This window comes from Phacochoerus africanus, chromosome X, assembly GCF_016906955.1.
Source record: "Phacochoerus africanus isolate WHEZ1 chromosome X, ROS_Pafr_v1, whole genome shotgun sequence".
Lineage (NCBI taxonomy): Eukaryota > Metazoa > Chordata > Mammalia > Artiodactyla > Suidae > Phacochoerus > Phacochoerus africanus.
In genome coordinates, this window is record NC_062560.1 from 88,666,782 (window position 1) to 88,691,058 (window position 24,277).

The 24,277-nt window shown below is 46.9% G+C and overlaps 1 protein-coding gene across 1 annotated transcript in view; it reads right to left on the bottom strand.

Moving 5' to 3' along the window:
• Positions 1-1,654: 1,654 nt before the first annotated feature.
• LOC125118562 (glycine receptor subunit alpha-4) overlaps positions 1,655-24,277 on the bottom strand; it is a 28,410-nt gene continuing 5,787 nt past the window's right edge. Inside the window, exons 4-9 of the mRNA XM_047765192.1 lie at positions 23,925-24,148; positions 23,709-23,791; positions 21,837-21,977; positions 18,380-18,594; positions 11,142-11,291; positions 1,655-4,142 (exon numbers count right to left, since the gene is read on the bottom strand). Coding sequence (XP_047621148.1) covers positions 3,852-4,142; positions 11,142-11,291; positions 18,380-18,594; positions 21,837-21,977; positions 23,709-23,791; positions 23,925-24,148 — 1,104 coding nt within the window. The 3' untranslated portion in view covers positions 1,655-3,851. The remainder of the gene's footprint in view (positions 4,143-11,141; positions 11,292-18,379; positions 18,595-21,836; positions 21,978-23,708; positions 23,792-23,924; positions 24,149-24,277) is intronic.

Sequence of the window (24,277 nt, forward strand, 5' to 3'; positions counted from 1 at the left end):
AATTTCCTGTGCCGGGGGTCGAATAGGAGCTACAGCTAAGGCCTACACCACGGCCATGGCAATGCTGGATCTGAGCTGCACTGGTGACCTATGCTGCAGTTTGCAGTAATGGCAGATCCTTAACCCACTGAGTGAGGCCAGGGATAAAACTGCATCCTCACAGACACTAAGTTGTGTTCTTAATGCGATAAGCTACAGCGGGAGCATAGTGAATTTGGATTTAAGGTTTTGATAGCCCCAAATGACAATATAATAATAAAAATTATAACATTGATAATAGTAAACCTAGAATGGAGAGAGGCAAGTGGGGACACATATCAAGATTCCCAAGTGATATGTTCAGGACAAAGTTGAGAGATTTGATTGGCTCAGTGAAAAGGAAAAATAACTGTGAGAATCAACATTTCAGATATAGTATGTTAATTATTTGGTGATACATGGGGAAAAAGGCTTATGGGAGAAAATGAAAGGCATAAGTTTTATTCACTACCTTTCTTCCACATAGAAAGTTTTTTTTTTTTTTTTTTGCTTTTTAAGGACACACCTGTGGCACATGGAGGTTCCTAGGCTAGGGGTCAGATTGGAGCTACAGCTGCTGGCCTACGCCACAGCCACAGCAACACGGGATCCGAGCCATATCTGCGACCTACACCACAGCTCACGGCAACACCCGATCCCTAACCCACTGAGCGAAGCCAGGGATCAAACCCGCAACCTCAACGTTCCTAGTCGGATTCGTTTCTGTTGTGCCATGATGGGAACTCCTGGGTGAGTTTCTTATATTGCCTCCGGCCAACTCACTGTAAGAAGCGTCCCACTTCAAGAATTCCGTGACTGAACAGACTGCCTCCGGTGAGACCCAGCATCCTCCCTTGGCCCCCACACTTATGTGGGAAGGGTGAGGAAAATGAAAGCCATTTGCACCTGATTTGGACACCCTGTGTCTCCCTTCTCCGCTTGAGGGCTCCTATGGGGAGGAAGAGCACCTTCCACCTGGCATTGCCTCTGAGTAGCTTTGTAAACTCCTTTGGGCTATTATGTTGGTTGGTACTTTGGCTTCTTTGGCTCCCAGTACCAGCTGATGCCCTGAGCTGGGTCCCAGTTGGGCAGGCTCTATTGCTCAGTGCTGTAGCTGTCTCCAGGGCATTGTTCTTGAGACTTCCAACAGGGCAGATTTGTGCAGTTGGCCCATCTGGACAAGATCTATAACAAGTAGAGCTCTGTGCGATAACTCATCTCCATAGTCCACCCCCCCCGCTACCCCCGCCTTCGGGCTGCAGCAGCCTGACACCCCAGCCCTGCCATGGAGAGTATCAAAGAGATGCTCTCTGCTCCTTTCAAAAGGGTATTGCTGTGGCCTCTCATTGATTGGCACTACCTGGGCAGAAATGGGAAAACAGAGACTCTGCCCTCTCAATTCAGTCTCCTCTCTTAAGCCAGTCCTTTAGTTTTGAATCTCTTTGGCCACCAGAGTCATAATTAATATTGTCAATAAGACTAATTTCTGGTCCAGCTCCCCTGGCCAGCCCAGAATGCTCTTCTCAAAGCCAAGAGTCAGACAAGAGGAGGATCTCAGTGAACAGAAAAGGGCAGACAAGCTCAATAGGTAAAAGGGGGGAAGAAAAATGAGCTCTTGGTTTGACTATTGGATTTGCTTTGGTCATTGGATTTATTGACTTTCAATTTTGAACATCATTTTTTAGGAAGGGAGGGAGTGTAGGGAGGGAGAAAGATGAGAGAGAGAGAGAGAGAGTTTGGACACACATAGTTAAATATTCTAGGTCCAGAGAAAAGGACAAGATGTTTAAGAGATCATTTGATCACCTCTGTGTTCCAGCTGTTTAGCCCTGCACTTTATTTTATTTATTTTATTTTTTAAGGCTGCACCGGCGGCTTATGGAAGTTCCCAGGCTAAGGGTCAAATCAGAGCTGCAGCTGCCAGCCTACGCCACAGCCACAGTGACACAGGATCCAAGCCACATCTGTGACTTAGACCACAGCTCACAGCAAAGCTGGATCCTTTACTCACTGAGCAAGGCCAGGGATTGAACCCAAGTCCTCATGGACACTATTCTGGTTGGTTACCACTGAGCCACAACGGGAACTCCCTATCCCTGCAATTTAATCACCCATTTTTCAGGTCCTCACAGTTGGGTTATTCAAAGGATTCAGAGTATCCAGGTCCATGCTTCCTCTTGTCCCAGTGGTATTTCAGGCCTGAGATGGGCTCTTCCATGCTCTCTCTATTCTGACATTTCTGGTAGCTTCAACTGACTGCTCTCCCTCCACACTGTGGAAGGAGAAGGGAAGCAAGAAAAAGGTTAAGAAATAGCTCCAACTTATGGTTTTCTAATTGCTACAACTCCATCCTGAGACTGGCCAGGTCAACGTTTGTCCAGGATAGGGGTTCTCTATACCTAGCTTCTTCCCAGACACCTCAAAGCCTGTGTTATCCCAGATAAGGTTGCATGGCAGTATTATTTCCTCACTGAAAGGAGGTGAAGGAGCAAGTTGGAAATGAGGGGTCCTGGGAAATAGAGACTTCGGAGAAAAAGAAGAAACAAATGAAATCCCAACCAACAGAAGACTCTCTGAGGAGAGTTTCTGTATACTCCTCCTCCTAGGTCCTACTACCTTGGAGCTCACTTTTCTTGAAAACTTTCTAGCATCATCAAATAACTTTCTTGAAGACTTAAGCATTTATCTGTCTCTCTCACCATGCCAGTGGCATGCAGAAGTACCTAGACCAGGGATCAAACCTGAGCCACAGCAGTGACAAAGATGGACCCCTAAACCCACTAGGCCATCAGGGAACTCCAGCATTTTTCTGTCTTTTTTTTTTCTTTTTACAGCTGCACCTGCAGCACCTGGAAGTTCCCAGGCTAGAGGTCAAATCAGAGCTGCAGCTGTCGGCCTGCATCACAGCCATGGCAACACCAGATCTGACCCGCATCTGTGACCTACACTGCAGCTTGCAGCAATGCCAGATCCTTAACCCACTCAGCCAGGCCAGAGATCAAACCCCCATCCTCACAGAGACAACACTGGGTCTTTAACCTGCTGAGCCATAATGGGAACTCCAGCATTTTTCTCTTTACACTCCACAACAGTCAAACACACCCTGCCACTGTGCTAGTTAGGGAATAAAATGTTTCTGAGACCAGGAAATTTAGGTAGATTTGGAAGGGTGGTTTTTCTGAGAGTCCAAGATTCCTGACCCTATTCTGACAGGAAACTTGAAGGCCTCTCTATTGGCTTGTTTTGCAATGCCCTACCCTGGTACAGCTGAAGCCTGTTCCAACCTTGCTGAGAGGTGGGGAATCTATCCCTTTACTTTCCTCCCACAGTCAAGGAAACCTGATTGGGTCACACAGGGCAGCACTTGTGGGTGGGAAAGACACCGTCTTTGAGCCTGGGGTAGGAGGGACAGAGGGCACAGTAAAGGCCAGGTGCCAGGTAGGAGGTGGCAGGGCAAAGACTGGTACAGATTAAGATGACAAATGCCAGAATCTAGTAGCAGTGGCCTGAATATTCTCCACTGGAAAATGGAAAAACAGAGAAGTTGCAGCCAGGGAAGAAGGTCATCCTGACTCCAGGAACATGGCCGGATCTTACTCTCATGAGAAATAGGATAGCATGGAGAAAATCTAGAATGGGGTAGATAAGCCTTCTTTCTAAGCAGAGCCACCATTGGCGCCATGCGCTGTGGACCCATATAGCTTTGGGATTGGCTGTTAAACTGGGTGGGAGGTCAGGAAGGAACAGTCCAAGCCCTTGATGGAATCTAATGGAAGGGGAAAGCCCACCCAGGAGGAAGCAGGAAGCCAACAGCTGGACTCTTTAGCTCCTGTTCACACTGCCTGGTGGATATCTTCTGACCGTAGCACTTTATAGATGACCCAGTAGAAGATGTTGAAGATGAGGAAAGTGAAAGGGAAGACAGCCCGGGAGATGGTGTCAATCCTCTTGGCCTGGTCCACGTAGAGTTTCCGCAGGGTTTCTCCTTCCCTTAGAAGAGTGACTGGAGGTTGAGGGCTATAAATTCCAGAGCCTTCTATTGCAACTCCATCTCTTGCCTGCAGGCAGTGGCCCAGGCCATAGCCACGGAAATAAAAGCGACTTTCTCGGATGATATCTTCCTCCTGGAATGACATAGAAGAAAAGGCAGAATTTGAGATCACAACTCTAAGGCAGAGAAATATAGCCCAGGCCACACATCATATCTCTGCAGATAGGATGGCTGTGTACACAGGCCCATTGTGTGCTTATTTTATGGTCACAAAACCACTCATGAGATAGATGTATGCTAGGCAGCTATACGTGGTACGTATGATATGTTATGATTCCATTTGCAGATAAGCTCCGAGCTGCTTTTTTAAAATGCATAGCATCCTTTATAGACATCTAAAACCCCGTGAAGTGCCAACTCACTGTGCGAGGAACATCTCAATGTCAAGTTCTCTCTGGTAATAAACAGAATAAACAGAACAATGAAACCTTTAGAAAGAACAGCTGAGATATTTAGACTTGGGAACTTGACTTTAATGACTTCCAAAAGCTGCAGAATTAATTCTCCTTGTACATACTGTCTTTAAAAAAGGTTTATCTTGACTCAAAGCCGAAAATTCCAAAAGTTTCAAATAACCTAGTGGGTTATCCGAATTAGGGTAGAGCTGATTATGCAATTGCAGATACATAAGCTTCTCTGCAAATCAGTGGATTTTGACATAGGGGTCAGTACATCCTGGGTAACATTTATTACCCAATACACATTCCATTGATGTACAACCCATGCATTCTGATGAACATTAACACTGAGGAGGTAAATTTGATATAAGCATTAAGTAAAGTAGCAGACTACACAATGTTCATTTGTCTAACTGACAGCCTGAAGTAGCTCTAACACACCTGAGAGCCAGAGGGTAAGGCCAGAAAGAAAGAGAAGGGGGGAGTGTTAAAGGGAGAGGGAGAGGAAACCAAAGCCCCTGAGTGATCAATAGGACTTTACTCCATTCAGAGCCCCACTCAGAGCCTATTTACTCTTAGTTTCTAGACAACCCAAACTTGCCCAATTTGACCTACTTCTAAAGGACACACTGCCATCAGAAGGGGTGGTTCACAGCCTGGACATTAGACAGAGGACAGGTAAGTATATAACAGAACCTAGAAATACTTCATTCAAAGATGGTTATGGTATTTTATTTTTAATCTTTCATTAGCATATAGTTGATTTATGATGTTGTGTCAATTTCTGCTGTACAGTATTGTGACCCAGTCATACATATACATACATTGTTTTTCTCATATTCCATCATGTTCTACCTCAAGAGATTGGACACAGTTCCCTGTGCTGTACAGTAGGACCTCATTACTTATCCATTCTAAATGTAATAGTTTGCATCTACTAACCCCAAATTCTCTGTCCATCCCCCTTCTCCCCCACCTTGGCAACCACAAGTCTGTTCCCTATGTCTGTGTGTCTGTAATAAAAATGGTTGCCATTTAAAACAGTCTTGATGTTTACAGGAGGAGAAGTTTCTGCTATGTAAGGAACAACCTGAGGTGAAATGCCCCTTTGTAGGGTGATGCCAACTACCTTCTCAGTTTTCCTGGACTGAGGGCTTCCTGAGACTCAGGACTTTCAGGAATACTATCGAATAAGGTCCATGTATATGGAATGCATGAGACAAGATACGCATAAAATGTGGATAAAAAGTAGACTTTACACACACTATGCAGTTAGAAGGACATCATAGGATCTTTATAATGGTTCCTCTGTAACTATAGTAACCCTTTGAAAAATGGCTTCATCAATGAGATGTTGCCGTGGTGGGTCCCAGTAGCCCTTGATTATCACAGCACTGGAAGGCCTAGCCTGTCCCTGGACATTGGGAGAGGACAAGCTCAGGTCAGAGATTTACCAGCAGATCCCATCTCTTTCTCTGCTTCCTGTGGGCTCATAATACAGAATTTGGAAGGGCATTCCTTGGTCTTGTTCACTGCTGTGTCCTCAGTACCTAGCATAGTGCTAGCATCTGCTAGTATCCAGTAGGCACCCAGTAGATCTTTGCTGAAGGAATGAGTGAACTAATGCGTCACATGCCTCAGAATACAGGACAGGGAATGGCTTTGTTGTCATGAAGCCAGCATCTTCTCAGGATCTCAAATTGAAGAGTCTACTCAGAAGAGGATCTTGGTTACAAAGTGCTTGACAAGGAGAAAGACCACTCCTTGTCCCATCTCTGCTCAGTGGCCTGATAGCCTTCAGCCTTCAGAACAAGTGGCATCTTTGGTGTAGGAAAGAGTCTGTCCAAGTCTGCTCACCAGGGAGCTTTGCTACCCACTCCTTGATTTTGCCAGATGCTGTGGAGAGAGTTGTATATGTGTAGGCCAGAGGCAATTCACTGTTGTACTTGTGCTTCGACCCTGAGTTGTCACAGTGGGGAAGCCTCAGCTCTCTCCTTGAAGTCATTTACATAACCTCAGTCACCATGGGCCTTGGCTCAGCTCACCTGCATTCTGTAATTCATTTTTACAATGTTCCTACATGAGAGGTTGTGCTGGACCCATTTCATCTCATTTCATTTCATTTTATTTGGTTGGTTTTTAGAGCTGTACCTGCAGCATATAGAAGTTCCCAGGCTGGGGGTCAAATCGGAGCTATAGCTGCTGGCCTACACCACAGCCATAGCAACACCAGATCCGAGCCGCGTCTGTGACCTACACTGCAGCTCATGGCAACACCAGATCCTTAACCCATTGGAGCAGGCCAGGGGTCGAACCTGAGTCCTCATGGATACTAGTCGGTTTTGTTACCGCTGAGCCACAGTTGGAACTCCTGGACCCATTTTAGAGACAAAGAACCAGAGGCAAACAAAATATTTCCCAAGTAAGTAAAAAATGAGGGGGTAAATAAAATGACTTTTTCTTCTGCTTTGCAGTTCAGAGGGCCTTAGACTCCCTGTTCCCTGCTGCTCATCCTGATCTCTCAGCTCTCCAGCCAGAGATTACAAGCATGGACTATATTTGTTGGCAAAAAGCTCTGAGAGAGCAAGTTTAATCCAATCGCTATCTCCATATCTACAGATCTAATTATTTCCCTTTTCTCCAATCCCAGTAAATCTAAAGGGGATTATTTATCAGGCCAGAAAAAGCTTTTTTACCCAAGAGAGAAAATACAGCCAATGGAAACAAGTTACCCTCGGCTCTTTTTGATTTTAACATATTGTACCATTTGGAGTTGGGGGAGAGGAGGCAGAAATGAATGCCCTGAAATCAAGGGTGGGAGTCCTAGTTTTGGGTATTACCTATTTAGGTTTAATTCTGAGGTGTGTGTGTGTGTGTGTGTGTGTGTGTGTGTGTGTGTGTGTGTGTGTGTGTATTGGGATGGAACAACAGAGACTTAACAAAGTTACTTCACTTTGTAACTTCCGTGGCTGTTGAAACAGAACTTTTTTGAGGTGAATATCGACTGGGGAGGGGGAGCTAGAGAGGAAAGATATTCCAAAACCAAGCTGGGGAGGGGATACACAGTGTGGGGGATAAGGTGTGGAGATAGGAAGGAGGGATAGGAATTGGGTGCTATATATTGCACTGAAGAGAGAAGATTTGAGAATGAAGGAGGGTCCTGGGGGATGATGGGAAGAGTTGAGCAGAATTCTGGGACCAAGCCCCTGAGAGGACTTGGCGATATTTTGAAATTTCTTCCATTTCTCAAGTTATTCTATTGATAATAGTAAGGCTTTTAAAATAAATTTATTTATTTATTTATTTATTTATTTATTTATTTATTTATTTATTTATTTATTTATTTATTATCTTTTTAAGCCCGCAACCGAGGCATACGGAAGGTCCCAGGCTGGTGTCCATTTGGAGCTGTAACCACTGGCCTACGCCACAATCACAGCAATGCAGGACCCGAGCCACGTCTGTGACCTATACTACAGCTCACAGCAATGCCGGATCCTTAACCCACTGTACAAGGCCAGGGATCAAACCCGCATTCTCATGGCTACTAGTCGGGTTTGTTACTGCTGAGCCACAATGGGAACTCCCAATAATGGTAAGGCTTTTTCTCTTATCTTTTTTTTTTCTTCTTTTTGGGTGTGCCAAAAATTTGCATGTGGAAATTCCTGGGCCAGGGATGGAACCTGAACCACAGCAGCGACCCAGCAGTGACAACACAGGATCCTTAGCCAGCTGAGCCACAGGGGAGCTCCTCCCTGTCCAACTTGAAAGAGAGCCCTTGCCAATCAGCCCACAAAGGTTGGTGGCCTGGATTCCATGGCTGCTGTGTGTCCAGAACCTGGTGCTAGGGTCTGTTGAGGTTATAAAAATGGAGACAGACCCTTCCCTGTGAAGCTTATAGACTAGCTGGGAAGACCAAGCAGAAATGTCTGGGAAAAAATTAAACTGTTTTAGATCCTGACATGGAAGGACACCACTATGCAGTGGAGATGTTTGAGAAGAAAGGGATAAAGACGGGAGCAGAGCGAACAGCTGGCTTGCTCTTAGAACACTCCTAACTTGCTCTTGGCTAAGGAATCCCCGAAAATTATAGGAATTCTCTCTCTCCCCCAAGATGGCTCCTCTTAGACTGAAAGCTGCTTCTCTAGCTGGGCCCAGAGAGAGGTTCTAGAAATGGATGAACCCTGGGTCAACTTTTTAAGCTTGCTTAGTGACCTCCAGGGTTCTGCTACATTTCCAGGGTGGCAGTGGCTTTATGGAACTGGAAAAGGGACATGACTAATGGCACAGGGTTTGGTTTTCTGGTTTTATTTACATTGGTAAGAAGCCTAGCCCACTTTCAGGAAGGATCCTGATGCCAAAGTGGGGCCGAGGCTCCTGTTATAACTGCAGTAAATGAGCACTGGTTATGATGGATTTGATGATGAGATCAGGATCCACTCTACAGGACCAGGTGGGGATAGGCTGTGGACATTTGAGGTTGGAGAGGTTCCCGGAAGGGGATGGGACTAGTCAACCTGGAGGAGCTCTACGGTCACTGCAGCAGTCTTCTGTTGCTGGGACACCCACACAGGCAACAATTTAGCTGCCAAAAGGACTCTGCAACTGGTTGGAAGCTGGCTCTTCTTTTCCAAGGTAGGCATTGAGAAGGCATCAGGATCAAAATTCCCATAAGGATAAGATTTAGGTACCTGCGGGCAGGTTTGACACAGCTAAGGAGGAGGTGGGGACAGTTAGCTTAGAAAGGGTGCATCTACTTTTCTTTTCCTTCTGCCAAGTCGTTATATATATATTTTTTCTAAGCCTCAGGGAATCAATAGGAAAGGCGGTCTCTTGAAGAATGGGTCCTACTCAAGGAGATGCAGCTGCGGATCAATCCACTAGAGGGCGTTTCCCAAGCCCCAACTAAAGGACTGAAGCTGGGCAAGGATTGATAAATTCTGACAAATCACTAGATGAGACAGGATCCCTGCCCTCAGTAGAAAGGGATCTTAGCAAGGGGCGTGAAATTCTGGAGGTAGTTTGTGAGATATTTTTAGTGCACACATATGGTAAGGGGTACTCCAGGAGCAAATGACATAGGGGATGGGGTGTTTGAATAGCAAAGAGCCTTAGAGCTAGAGTGGCTCCAACAGGCTAGAGCCAGTGGGCTCAGAGAAATCATTGTTTCTCCCCCCCCCCCGACATCATATGTGCTTTCCCCTTGTGTTTAGAGCCTCCAAATTAGGCAGAAAAAAAGGAGTTGGAGCTCAAGACCAGAACTCTGCGTCTGATGATTAAGCGACCAGTATGTAGCTCAGCAAAGGCTTTTAGCTTTGCTCATAATTGGGCATTTGCTTCTGTTCAGTGGCCCAGGCACCTCTGTTGTCATGACAACGTACCTAGCACCTATTGTGTGGGCAATGGTGGGGAGGAGGAACTGCCTCTGTTGTCATGACGACAGATTTCCTACTCCATTTCCCCAGGTGATCACTCAACAAGAGAAGAAATGGGGTTAACAAACAAGAGTGAGAGAGAACAGCTCATGTCCAACAACTCCAGTGCACCCAACAAAGATCAAGGCCAAGCAGTTCCCATTGAGGCTCATCGGTAATGAACCCGACTAGTACCCATGAGAATGTGGGTTCAATCCCTGGCCCTTCTCAGTGGGTTAAGGATCTGGCATTGCTGTGAGCTGTGGTGTAGGCTGGCAGCTACAGCTTCAATTCAACCCCTAGCCTGGGAACTTCCATATGCTGCAGGTGCGGCCCTAAGAAAGACAATACAATCAAATAAGATCAAGGCCAAGAAGTCCAACAGCCAGAAGAAGCAAGTAGTGGTTTTTCGATTCCAGTTTAGTTATGGGGAGCCGGGGTTAACAAACAAGAGTGAGAGAGAACAGCTCATGTCCAACAACTCCAGTGCACCCAACAAAGATCAAGGCCAAGCAGTTCCCATTGAGGCTCATCGGTAATGAACCCGACTAGTACCCATGAGAATGTGGGTTCAATCCCTGGCCCTTCTCAGTGGGTTAAGGATCTGGCATTGCTGTGAGCTGTGGTGTAGGCTGGCAGCTACAGCTTCAATTCAACCCCTAGCCTGGGAACTTCCATATGCTGCAGGTGCGGCCCTAAGAAAGACAATACAATCAAATAAGATCAAGGCCAAGAAGTCCAACAGCCAGAAGAAGCAAGTAGTGGTTTTTCGATTCCAGTTTAGTTATGGGGAGCCTTTTATAATGCTCCCCTAGAAAGGCACCAATGTCGGACTCTTGAATTGTTAAACAGCAATCAGTATATGACAACTTGAAGTACCTTCTTCCTGGGCAGAAGGAGAGCCAGGAGCAATCACTACTAATTCTCAAAGCAATCTCGTGTTAACTCACTTGATAAGGTTCTAATATTAGCTAATGTTTTTTTTAGTGCTTACTATGTGCCAGGCACTCTGTCCATGTTCTTAATCACTCAACTGGGCTGCCCTACAGGAATTAATGTCTCATTGGACAGATAAAGAAATGGAATCAAAGCAGGTGAAGTACTTAGCTTATCTGTGACCAGTCTGGGACTAGAATCCAGGGTTCCTGATTACCAGTCCAGTACTTTCAGCCCAAGTCGAGTCTCGGTTTGTGGGAGGAGTAGTAGGGAGGAAGGAGTCCAAAGGAGAAAGGAAGTGGGCCCCTCCCTAGTTATACTCACCATGCGATGGCGCCTCTGCCTTCTTCGAAGTCGCATGAATTCCTTATGCTGACGGGAGACAAAATTGACAGCAGCGTATTCCAGCAGGGCAGCGAACACAAAGAGCAGGCATACGGCCATCCAGATGTCGATTGCCTTCACATAGGACACCTGCAACATCCACCAATGGAACAGTCAACCTTCTTGGGGTCCTTCCATGACCTATCCAGTGGGTTGCCAGTCCATATCAACTGCCTGCTCTTCTTCAGCTTTATCCTGAATTTCTTCTGGTTTTTATTGATTTTTTTCTCATTATTATTTTTGAGGGCCCCATGTGTGGCATATGGAGGTTCCCAGGTTAGGAGTCAAATGGGAGCTGTTGCTGCCGGCCTACACCAGAGCCACAGCAACGCCAGGTCCGAGCCACGTCTGCGACCAACACCACAGCTCATGGCAATGCTGGATCCTTAACCCACTGAGCAAGGCCAGGGATTGAACCCGCAACCTCATGGTTCCTAGTTAGATTCGTTTCCACTGCGCCACCATAGTAACTCCTCTTCTGGTTTTTAAAGAAGCTTTCCCTGCTATGTCCCATTATCTGAAGGCCCATGTCAAAGAGATCTGCCTGCCCATGGTCCTTCACCTCTCTGCCCTCTCCACCCTCCACCCCCATCTTCCTTCCCTCCCCATGCTTCCTTCTTCCCTTTCTTTCTTTCTTTCTTTCTTTCTTTCTTTCTTTCTTTCTTTCTTTCTTTCTTTCTTTCTTTCTTCTGATTCTTTTCTTTGAATAAATATCAATAAACATGAATGCTGTGTTTCTTTGCCCTCTGTTGTCTCCTAGGGTCATCACACTATGGTGGTAATTGGGCAGGGTGCTTTATTCCCAAGTGAGACGCATGAGGACATTTGAGGCCTAGAGGGGAAAAGTCTTAGCCAAGAAGACCCAGTGAGAAGATGGCACTAGAGCTTGGGGATTCTGGACTTTTAATTCCGTAGTGCTGCCATTTACCTAGGCTGCAGTCTCAATAGCAGTCTAGGAGTTCCTTCCTTTCCCTCCTCCACCTCCATTCTTCCTTTGACCCTGTGATTTTTCCTGCTGTTCTTCATGAGAGGCCCTGGTGAGGATTTGAACTCAGTGGTGAGCGAGGGCCTCACCTCTCACAAGGAAGAGCGGCACAGGGCAGGGATCCCAATGGGGCACCATCCACCCCCTGCTATGGATGCTTCTGTAATTTCAAGGCACTGTTGGCTTCTACCTAGCCAGTCCCTAGTGCTCGGCTCTACTACCTGCCTTGGTAGCTTTTAAGTACAGTCAGCTCTCTGTATCCATGGGTTCTGCATCTGGTGATATGAAGGCAAAATGCAAAGGATTTGAGCATCTGCTGATTCTGGTATCTGCAGGGGCTCCTGCTGAGAGATGAGTGTACTTTCCTCTCCCATTTCTCTTGTGAAGATTGAATGCTCACCTCTCCTGAAACAGGGTTGTGGCTGGGTGGAACCAGAAGGAAAGCCAGAACTCAGGTTTATGAAGTCCTTTCACTTCTTCAACCAGACTGCCTCCCTATATAGTTTTCAGGAGCTGAGTTCACCCTATGGGGCTCCCCAGCAGGAGTAGGATTTATGACAGACAACTGCTTTCACCAGCCTCTGCTATGTTGGATAGTGAGGGTGCTACAGACTCCATGTAGGGAGTAGGTCTCACTAGAGAAATCTTCCACCCCAGTGGTTCTTAACCAGGGCTGACTCCCCCCTACCCCCATCTCACCAGCGGCATTTTGAAATGTTTGCAGACATTTTTGGTGGCACAATTTTGGGGGTGGTGCTGGCAACTGGCATCTAGCAAGTAGAGGCCAGGGATGTTGCTAAACATCCTGCAGTGACAGGACACACCTCCCCCCAACATATACAACAAAGAACAATTATCTCATCCAAAATGATGATAGTGCTGAGACTGAGAAACTCTGCAATATTTCTTTTAAGGCAGTTCCACCGAGGTGGTAGTGGTGGGTTGCTAGGCAACCCTGATTAAGCATCCCTTGCTGTTCCTGCTTTGCTACTCCCTAGCACTCTGCTCTACTACCTGCTCTACTAAGAGGGCATCCTATTTCATTCACCATCTCCCAGTCCCACCCATCCCCAAGAATGTGGAGGAAGTATTACAAAAATCCATAATGAGACAATGACAAGGGAGGTCCATGAAGGGCTTTGGACCATCAAAAGAAAAGGACACCTTAAGCAGCAGGAAGAAAGTCTTATTAATTGTAAGTGTGTTAACCTTAAATATCTCTGGAATCCATACACTCACTATCCTGGATCAGCTGAATGACTACAGTAGTTTCCTGAGTGGTCTCCCTGCATCTACACTGGCCACGTCCAATCTCTTCTCCAAACAGCAGCCAGAGTTTTGTTTCTAAAATGGAAGTCTGATCATATCACTCCTCTGCTTACAACCCATCAGTGGCCTTCCATTACCCTTACGATACAGTCAGTGCTCTCCTTGGCATGACATCTAGCCTTTGCCTACTTCTTCAGCTGCATCTCACCTCTTATGATCAATGACCTGACCATGCCAAGCAATTTCAGTAGTCTCCTAAGGAGATCATCTCTCTCTGTATCGCTCCTTTATCTTGTTAACTTTTACTTAAATGCTCACTTTATTTTTAAATTTATTTTTATTTATTTATTTTTTTGCTTTTTAGGGCTGCACCCGCAGCATATGGAGGTTCCCAGGTTAGGGGTCGAATTGGAGCTACAGCTGCCAGCCTACACCACAGCTCACAGCAATGCCGGATCCTCAACCCACTGAGTGAGGCCAGGGATCAAACCTGAAACCTCATGGTTCCTAGTTGGATTGTTTCCGTTGCGCCACAACAGGAACTCCATAAACTCTCACTTTAGATGTCATATCCTCTGAGAATTCTTCCCTATTATCCCAGTCTGGGTTGGTTGCCCCTACTGTATGTGCTCAGGTCACGTCCCCCTTCTTAGCATCCATCAAATATACCTGGCTATTTCCTTCATTAGAGGTGAACTCTTCAATGGCAGGGACTATTTCTATTGTGTTCACTGTTCCTTCCCCAGTGCCTAGCTGAGTGCCCGGCACACAGTAAATATCTTTTGATTTAATGAATGAATGGATGGTTGGATGGTTTGTATTTGTCTCTGCTAGCTTCTGTTGGCTCTCCTGGCCCTCATTGTTAACTGCTTGCCCCAAGGGCTGTGGGTCATTTAGATCACAGTATTTTTCAAACAATTGGGTCCCTCCTCCCTGCTGCAAATTTAGGTCTGATGTGTTAGTCTCTAGTAGAAACTTCCATTTAACTCTTCCATGAGGCACTGAGCTACCTGTAGTTGTGTAGATCAAGAGTCTGGCAAAGGGACAGTGATGGGTACCAATGGGAACCCTAACCCTCATAAAGGTAAGGAAAGAGTGGCTTCTGGGAGCATGGGAAATAGCCATCCCAGCTGAGTTTCCTTACCGGTGTGCCTCTGCTGCTCTCATCCTGGCCACTAGAGTTGTATTAGGGATGGGATTACTGTGGCTTTCAGAAGCTCCTGACCTGGCCCCACCTCTTTCCTGGGGGCTCCCATGAATTCTAATGTTGCAAAAACTCAAGAGTGAGCAGAGGCTCCCTGACTTTGTCCCTTGCTCTGTGGGGCTGGCCGATGAAGCTCCTTAGTTCCGGGTACATGCCTACATCATTTGCTTATTGGTCAATGAGACCAAGAAAAGGCCATCAAAATTTGATGACAAGTCACCAAATACTGAACCCTGCCCCCACCTCCAAACCAAAAAACCAAAACAACCCTCCAACAAATTCTATTTTTTTTCCACATGAGGAAATGAAGTTAGCAGATGGATTGTGCTTGTTCCCAGGAGGGGACTGGAGGTAGAAGTGCTCTTGGCAAGAATAAGGCATAAATTGCAGCACCTCCCTGAGTTAGAGAAGACTTTCCTTCTTGTGTGGCAGTGGCAATAAACTAGGGCAGGGCTCTTAGGTCTGAACTACTTTTCCTTTCCTTTTTCTTTTCAGGGCCACACCTGCAGCATATGGAGGTTCCCAGGCTAGGGATCGTATAGGAGCTGTAGCTGATGGTCTACACCACAGCCACAGCAACACCAGATTGAGCCACATGTGCTGGCTACACAACTCACAGCAACGCCGGATGCTTAGCCCACTGAGCGAGGCCAGGATGGAACATGTGTCCTCATGATACTAGTTGGGTTCGTTTCCACTGAGCCACAATGGGAAATCCCTGAACTACTTTTCTGCTCTGGTCTTCATACAAGGCTGCTGCCACAACCCAGCTCTCACAGACCCACTTCGCCCTGTAGCCCTTGCCTAAGTCCAGTCTGCCTCTCAGAACCTCTTCAACATCCCTGCCCATTTAGGAAACACATTTACAGGCATACCTCAGAGCTGTTATGGGTTCGGTCCCAGATCACTGCAATAAAGCAGATGTCGCAACAAAGCGAGTCATGCAAATACTTTGGTTTCCCAAGGTGTATAAAAGTCACATTTCCACTATACTGTAGTCTGGTAAGTGTGCAATAGCAGTATGTCTAAAAAAACAATGTGCACACCTTAATTAAAAATACTTTATTGCTAAAAATGCTAATCATCATCTGACAATGCAGGGTTGCCACAAACCTTCAATTTGTTAAAAAAAAAAACAGAAAACTAAAGACCAAAAACAAAAAACAAACCAAAAAAACCCCATAGTATCTGTGAAGTGCAATAAAAAGAAGTATGCCTGTATAGGAAATGATCTTTGACAATTCCCAGGGACACTAGATCCTAATCTGAGTTTTGTCACTGTTTATCCCTAGAGGGTTTAAGGACCACCTCGAAGATTTCCTTTGACTCAAAAAAAAAAAAAAATTGGGAACACCACCAGGTGCTTTAGGCCTAGGTCTACCACCCAGTTCTTTCCACCTAGATACCTAACAATTATAACAATAGCTAACATTTATTGAGCGGCTTTTATGTACCAAACACTGTTCTCTGTGTTAGTACATTATCTTATTTATTTCTTGCAATAATGCTATGGAAGAGATGATATTCCCATGTTATAGGTGAGGAGACTGAGAGATTGATGGATTTGCCTAAGTTCACCATAAGTTAATGATGAGTCTGGGACCTGAAATCTACCTGACTTTAACCTCCTACTCTCAACCTCTATACGCACTCCCACTACCCCCCGCCACCACTATATAGGAAATTCATAAATTCACTCTGGATGTCTGGATTACCCCCTGTTTAAGTCCTCAGTAAAAATATTTTTCTTCTTTTTTTGTATTTTTGTATTTTTTTAATTTTATTTTATTTTTTGGTCTTTTTGCTATTTCTTTGGGCAGCTCCCACAGCATATGGAGGTTCCCAGGCTAGGGGTCGAATCGGAGCTGTAGCCACTGGCCTACGCCAGAGCCACAGCAACGCGCAATCCGAGCCGCGTCTGCAACCTACACCACAGCTCACGGCAACGCCGGATCGTTAACCCACTGAGCAAGGGCAGGGATCGAACCTGCAACCTCATGGTTCCTAGTCGGATTCGTTAACCACTGCGCCACGACGGGAACTCCTTTTTTTGTATTTTTTTAAAAGGGCCACTTGTGTGGCATGTGGAGGTTCCCAGGCTAGGAGTCAAATCAGAGCTGCAGCTGCCGACCTATGCCACAGCCACAGCAGTGCAGGATCCAAGTGGCATCTGCAACCTATACCACAGCTCATGGCAATGCCGGATCCTGGACCCACTGAGCGAGGCCAGGGATCAAACCCACGTCCTCGTGGATGCTAGTCAGGTTTGTGATTGTTGGGCCACAACAAGAACTCCAAAATCTTCTTGGAGTTCCCGTCCTGACTCAGTGGTTAACGAATCCGACTAGGAACCATTAGGTTGCGGGTTCGATCCCTGGCCTTGCTCAGTGGGTTGGGATCTGGCGTTGCTGTGAGCTGTGGTGTGAGTCGCAGATGCGGCTCGGATCCCGCATTGCTGTGGCTCTGGCGTAGGCCAGTGGCTACAGCTCCGATTCGACCCCTAGCCTGGGAACCTCCATATGCCGCAGGAGCGGCTCAAGAAAAGGCAAAAAGACAACAAAACAAAACTCCAAAATCTTCTTAATAAGTTCTGGGAGACAGGAGAACACAGAGCCTGATTTCCATTAAAACAGAGCAAGACGGGATATGTTCACTGTAAAATCCACAAAACTGTTGTTTTTGTTTCCCATTAATTTCTCTATGGCCTAGTGAAGTGCCTGGTACATAGTACCTGCTCAATAAATATCTATTGAATGAATGAATGAATGAGCTGGCTCCTTGATTTTCTAAGAGGCTCCCTGACTGTCAGGACCTTGAGGTGATGAGCTCTAAATGCCATACAGGAAGACATGAGGCAGGGAGAACCTGGGCTCAGTCCCATTGGAACAAATATCTCTGTATAATCAAAATATCACCAGGCCCTAGATGATCAGAGTCCACTGACTTTGATTTCTCTTTGTTACCTCCAAGTCTTCTCACCCCAAAAGAATGGACATTGTCTCTAGAGCTCTAATAGTGTCTGATTTCAGTTCAAAATCCTTGTGTTCCTTGGATTGTTTCTTGTGAGGCATGACCTTGAGAATGTCATTCTATCTCTCTAGGCTGTCATGCCCTCATCTGTACTATAAGGGAGTGGGGGCTTTCTACTTGCTAAGGTCCCTTGATCTTGGACCTGCTAGTATTTCCTGCTGAAAGTCAAAGGAAGTCAGTGAGTTCCCTTGGTGGCTCAGTGGTTAATGAACCCGACTAGTACCCACGAGGATGCAGGTTTGATCCCTGGCCTTGCTCAGTGGGTTAAGGATCCAGTGTTGGCTATGAGCTGTGGTGTAGGTCGCAGATGCGGCTTGGATCCTGCATTACTGTGGCTGTGATGTATATTGGCAGCTACAGTTCTGATTCGACCCCTAGCCTGGGAACTTCCATATACTTTTTAGGGTGCAGCCCTAAAAAGACAAAAAAAACCCCAAAAAACCCAAAAAACAAAGCCAGTCAGGCAACGTCTCTACATGTTCCCCAGACAGCATCCGCAACCCCAGCCTCCACACTGTTAGCCGTGCTATTAGCACTAGGTTTTGGGGGAGGAGAATGCGGGTCACCTGCTCTTGTTTGATGGCTCTTCTCTATGTTAAATCCAAGGAAAATAGTGAGCAGGAAGAAACAGGGGATGAAGGGGAAGTGGGGAGCTCTATGGCAAGTAAGTTCCCTTGCATGTCTCTTCACCTTAGGCAAAGAGGCCCGGGAGCCAGAGCTCTGAGTTGTCATGGTGAGCACAGTGGTGATGCCTAGGCCCACCCGGGCAGGGGCAGCATCCATGTTGATCCAGAAGGAAACCCAGGACAGGATGACGATGAGTAGGCTGGGGATATACATCTGAATCAGATAGTAGCCCATCTGTCGTTCCAGGTGAAACTTAACCTCGATGCAGGTGAATTTCCCTGCAAGGAAAGAGGTGAGGTATCAGGCCACAGGGTCCCCAGCCTGCAGCTGAGCCTGAGAGGCAGGACCAGGGCAGCCCTATCTCTGTGGACCAGCCTCTGGGCACCTAAGCTGGGCCAGTAAATGAGCCTTTCCAAATGGCCCCAGGGAGTGCCAGATGTATGTTTGGAGGAATCTCTCAGACCAGCCATCAGAGACTTGACCCCTTGCTCTCAGCACTTTATAGTTTCCAGCAGAAGGCCTCCTCCATGACTGGGGGGAGGATTGAGAGTGGGAGGGCCCCAGAGCCACACTGTATGTGTTTGAATCCTGAATCTTCCACTCCCTAGCTGTGTAGCCTCAGTTGAAACACCTAAGCTTTTAGTTATTTATTTTGACTTTTTAGGGCCACACCTGCTGCATATGGAAGTTCCCAGGCTAGGGGTTGAATTGGAGCTGCAGCTGCCCAACTATGCCACAGCCACAGCAATTCAGGATCTGAGCCGTGTCCTCGAACTACACCACGGCTTACAGCAAAGCCAGATCCTTAACCCAATGAATGGGGCCAGGGCTCGAACCCACTTCCTCATGGATACTAGTTGGGTTCATTACCACTGAGCCACGATGGGAACTCTGAAACACCTAAGTTTTTAAAGCTTCAATTTCCTTGCCTGTGAAGTAGAGTAATGACAATATCAACTCCATCACTGGGCAATGGTAGGAATTAAATGAGATAATGTATTTGAGGGGTTGAGCATGTAGGCAGCTGGTACTATTATCAGTATTAACCAAGCAATGAGCTTAGACCCCACTCAGATTGCTGCAGCCTGGCTGAAGTGTACTGAGACCCCAAAGCTCTCTGGTAATGATTCACTGAAATAAACACTGCCTGTGTCTTAAGCAAGTAAGAAGAGCCGGATAGCAAACATCTGGAAACAATGTCTGCAGGGACCAGCTCTGGACAGGGGGCAGCAGGTTCCCAGGGAGCATCCAGCAGCAGCATTTTAGCCACCAACAAAAAGTGCATTGGCTCCGGGCACATGTACCAATTATCACAGCTGAATCATTAGTCTTTTCTACTTGTACTTTCCCATGTTGATATAAGTACCTTGCAAGCATCCTTTTAAATGTCTGGCTAATATCCTACCAAGCAGACGTGCTATATAACTTAACTTCTGCCCTATTGGTGATATTTAGAGCAGTTCCAAATTTTTGCCACTGTAAACAATGACTAAGGAGCCCTCTTGGGGTCTAAAGTCAATATGATATTTTGGAATGGATAATTTCCAAGGAGTGGAATTACTAGATCAATAAGTAGGGAAAAATTTTAGCTTCTAAATTTTCTTGGTGTGCCCCCTGTACCACCTGCACCAGAATCCTCAGGCTACTTATTCAAATGCAGATTTCTGGGCATCCCTTCAAGCTTGTGTAATCAGAATCTCTGAGAGGTAGAACCCAGAAATCAATATTTTAACAGGCTCCTGGGGGAAAGAGAATGCACACCAAAGTTTGAAAACCATTGGTCTATATACAAATTGCCAGGTTTTTTCCCCCCTAAAATAGGTTATACCAATTTCCATTTCTGGAGTTCCCTGATGGCTCACCGGGTTAAGGATCTGGCACTGTCACTGCTGTGATTCAGGTTGCTGCCAGGGCATAGATTCGATCTCTAGCCCAGGATGCCATGGGCATGGCCAAAAATTCCACTTCCACCAGTATTTTCTAAATTCAGTGGTTCATTTCTCTCCCCACTACCTGCTCCCTCACATACTGGATGACATATATTCATAGGGTGACACTCAAAGCATATCAGCTCCATAGGAGGAACCTAGGATCTCCCCTCTTCAGCTTGTGGCCTCAAGGTCTCAAGGTCCTAGCTCCTCACAGCCAAATTGCCAGAGAAAATAAGGTATCAGCAGCCATTATGGAGGCTGTATGGGGAAGGTGCTAAGGCTGGGGAAGGTGCTAAGGCTGGAGAAGCAGCTCTTCTCCATTTCCTGGCCAACTTTTTTTTTTTTTAATTTTATGGCTGCACTTGCAGTGTATGGAAGTTCCTGGGGTCAGGGATTGAATCCAAGCCTCAGCTGTGACCTACACCACAGGTGTGGTAATGCCAGATCCTTCAATCCACCATGCAACGCCAGGGATTGAACCTGCACCTCCCCAGTGACCTGAGCTGCTGCACTCAGATCCTACCTGTACCATGGTGGGATCTCCCCTTGGCCCACTTTCCACAACTGGGAAACCAAGCCAGTTCATGAGAGTTGGGTAGTGGGGGCAGTGGTAAGGAGATGTGGACGGTAAGCCAGCTGGTGCCTTGAATTCTACTCTCTCCTGGTTTGGGGTCACCACTGACTACTCCCAGATGCAGATTCCTCACTTTCCAGAAGAAGCTGGGCCCAGGATAGTGGAACATGCCTGGCACTCACTGGTATAGGTGCATTTGTTCTGTAGCATGTGATAGGGACAAGAACATGGACTTTGGGGTTAGATAGATCAGGATTTTGAGTTCTGAATAAGCCATTTATTTATAAGCCATATGACTTGGATTTAATGTCTTTAATTTTTTAATTTAATTTTTTTTTTTTTTTGCTTTTTAGGGTTGCATCCATGACATATGGAAGTTCCCAGACTAAGGGTTCAATCAGAACTATAGCTGCTGGCCTACACCACAGCCACAGCAATGCAGGATCTGAGCCACGTCTGCAACCTACACCACAGCTTACAGCAAGGCCAGATCCTTAACCCACTGAGCAAGGCCAGGGACTGAACCCACAACCTCATGGTCACTAGTCAGATTTGTTTCCGCTGCGCCACACAGGAACTCCGATTTAACCTCTTTTTTTAAAAAAAATTCTATTTATTTTCTTTTTAGGGCCGTACCTGCGGCATGTGGAAATTCCCAGGCTAGGGGTTGAATCAGAGATGCAGCTTCCAGCCTATGCCATAGCTTGTGGTAATGGCAGATCCTTAATCCACTGAGTGAGGCAAAGGATGGAACCCACATCCTCACGGACACTATGGTTCTTAACTCGCTGAGCCACACAATGGGAGCTCCAGATTTAACTTCTTAGAACCTCAGTTTTCCTTTTCTGAAAAATGGGGCGGATCATCCCTACCATAATGAGATAAGACATACAAAGCCCTTAGCACCACATCTGGCACAGATTGGCCCTCAATATAGGCTGGCTGCCTTGCCCCTTTCCCTTCCATCTGGAGGCCCTCTGTGAGGCCCACAACCAGCAAAGATCTGGGTTTTTACCTGTGTTGTAATGCTTGGTACAATAGCCTAGATCCTTCTCATCCCGCAGGATAAACTGGGGCAGAGTCAACCCCTCAGCCACTTGGACAGCAGGAGCATCTTCCAGCCACTCAAACACGAGGTCATTCATGGTGTAGCCAACTGAAAGTGACAGAGATGGCAGAGGGCTGCAGAGTGTGAGTGTTGAGTGGGGGTTGGGAGGGGGTGAGAACTGGCAGGAAAGAACAGATGAGGAGTAAGCCCTGGGTTTTAGGAGCATCATGGTGATCCTGGAAAGGAAAACATTGCTGGAGAAGGCGCTTGGTCAACAGCATCGTGGGCCCAGCCTAAGTGGGTAAATCCACAAGATTCCAGACTCCTCGCAAGTGAGGAACTTTCTAAAGTTCTCAAGCTTCAGAAAGGCCCGAAGAGAAATTATTCTGGCAAACCTAGAAAGCACGTCAAAAGGCTTGGAAAGATGTCAAGGTACCCAGCTGGGAACCTCCTGCCGCATCTCGAACCCAGGAGAGTAAGCATGTGTACTGACCACGTGTCCTCGAGCTGAGCCAGCCTCAGAGCTGGGGCTTCTGCCACCTCACTCCAGGGAGGTAAGAGCTATTTATACCCTGCCAGTCATGCAAGGGCCAATGTGCACACCACAGACGCCTAGCCAGGGCCCTGAACTGGGGCGAATTTAGAGCTAACATCCGAAAATGCCAGGTTGCTCACAGAGAGCAGGAAGTTCGTGATGGCTCTTGCTGCACAGATTACTATATTCGCTATATTCATGTGTTGGGTAGACATGGGAGCAGAAACACCAAGGCTCACAATGTCCAGTGTGGGGCCCTGGCCCAGAGTAGCTGTGTGACTTTGGGCAAGTCACCTCCCCTTCTGTAAAAGGCTCCACCTGCTTTTCAGAGTCATTGTGAGGGGCAAATGAGGACCTGGCTGTGAAAGTGGTTTAGGAACTCTAAAAAGCTGACCACGCAGGACACAGTCTATCCACCACTGTTATTATATGCTGGAAACAAGCCTGACAAGCCTTCTTCTCTGAGGATCAGATGTCTGCCTCCTGATCTCACAGTCTCACTTGCCCAAGAGATGGCAAAAGAGTGGACGTGGGCAGTGGTCCAGCCTTGTCATTTTTTAGCTTCTCTGCACTTGGGGCAGCCCCTGCAGTCTGGCAGCCCCTGCCCCCTGGCGCCCCCTGCCCTAGGTGGCCCTTGGATGACCTTGCTACCCTGGGCACTGTCCTATACCAAGAACTGTCCTCTCCCACCTCTCTACAAAAGTGATCTGTACACACTACTGTATAGAAGGTAGATAAACAACAGGGACCTACTTGATAGCACAGGGAAATATACCCAATATCTTATAATGGAAAATAATCTGAAAAAGTTTAATATATATACATAACTGAATTCTTTTGCTGTATGCCTGAAACTAACACAACACTGTAAATCAATTATACTTCAATTACAAAACCTATCTGTGCTCAAAAGGAATCAGGGTTCAAAGACTCCCCCTGCCCTGCCAACTGTGGCTTTTTGTAGGCATCCTGAATGTCTTAAGTCAAGGGAAGTAAAGGTAGAATTACTTCAGATAACTGTGAGAGGGAACACATCTTTGGACAGAGGAGGTACCCCTCAAATGCCCCCCCCACAACCAGCACAAGCACATCTGGATGTAAGGCTGGTGCCTTCTCACTCCCTGGCCCTTTGAGGCAGCCAGACCTCCAAACCGCCCTGGCTTCTCGTCTCAGCTGTGCCAAGAGCTGCCTGTGCATGCTTGGGGAAGTCTGTCCCCACTCTGGGCCACCCTTTTCCTGTCATGGGATGGGATTAACTAGCTGGTATCTCAGGCCGCCCTCTGTGATGCTCCAGGGACACTTACAGCTCTCCAGCTGCATGGTGCAGGTCTGGATGTCCATGGGGAAGTTCTTGAGGTCCATCGGGCAGGACAAAATGAGAGTCAGCCTGTCAGGGACAGGAAGAAGTGATGACGACTTACTGGGGCTCAGCACAGCACAGGGCACCCTCCTCCCACCCCTCAGCCCTGTCCAGCTTCTTCCCCTTGAGGCAAGCTCTCCTGGCCGACTGCCAGCTGCACCTGATGCTATAGAGCACGTTTCCATTCTTGAAGATGCGTAGTAACTTGTTGTCCGTGGTCACCTCATGGAAATTAGCCCCCTTCTCATTGGCAAAGAACAGGTCTGGCTTCCAGATCGAGTCTAGCATGGAGGGATCGAGGTCCAGTGAGTCATCGGGATATTCTCGGTAGGCCAGGCGCGGGTCATTCCACTGCTGCCGCAAGAAGACATTCACCCGGTAGTCCTGGGAGGGGTCAGGGCAGAGATGGGTCCATCAGAGGCAGCGCTGTTCCAGCAGCCTCAGCAAGCCTACTTGGGCAGGAGGACCAGGAGGAGGAAGTGTTGGGAATACATCTCAGGGGCAATGGGCATT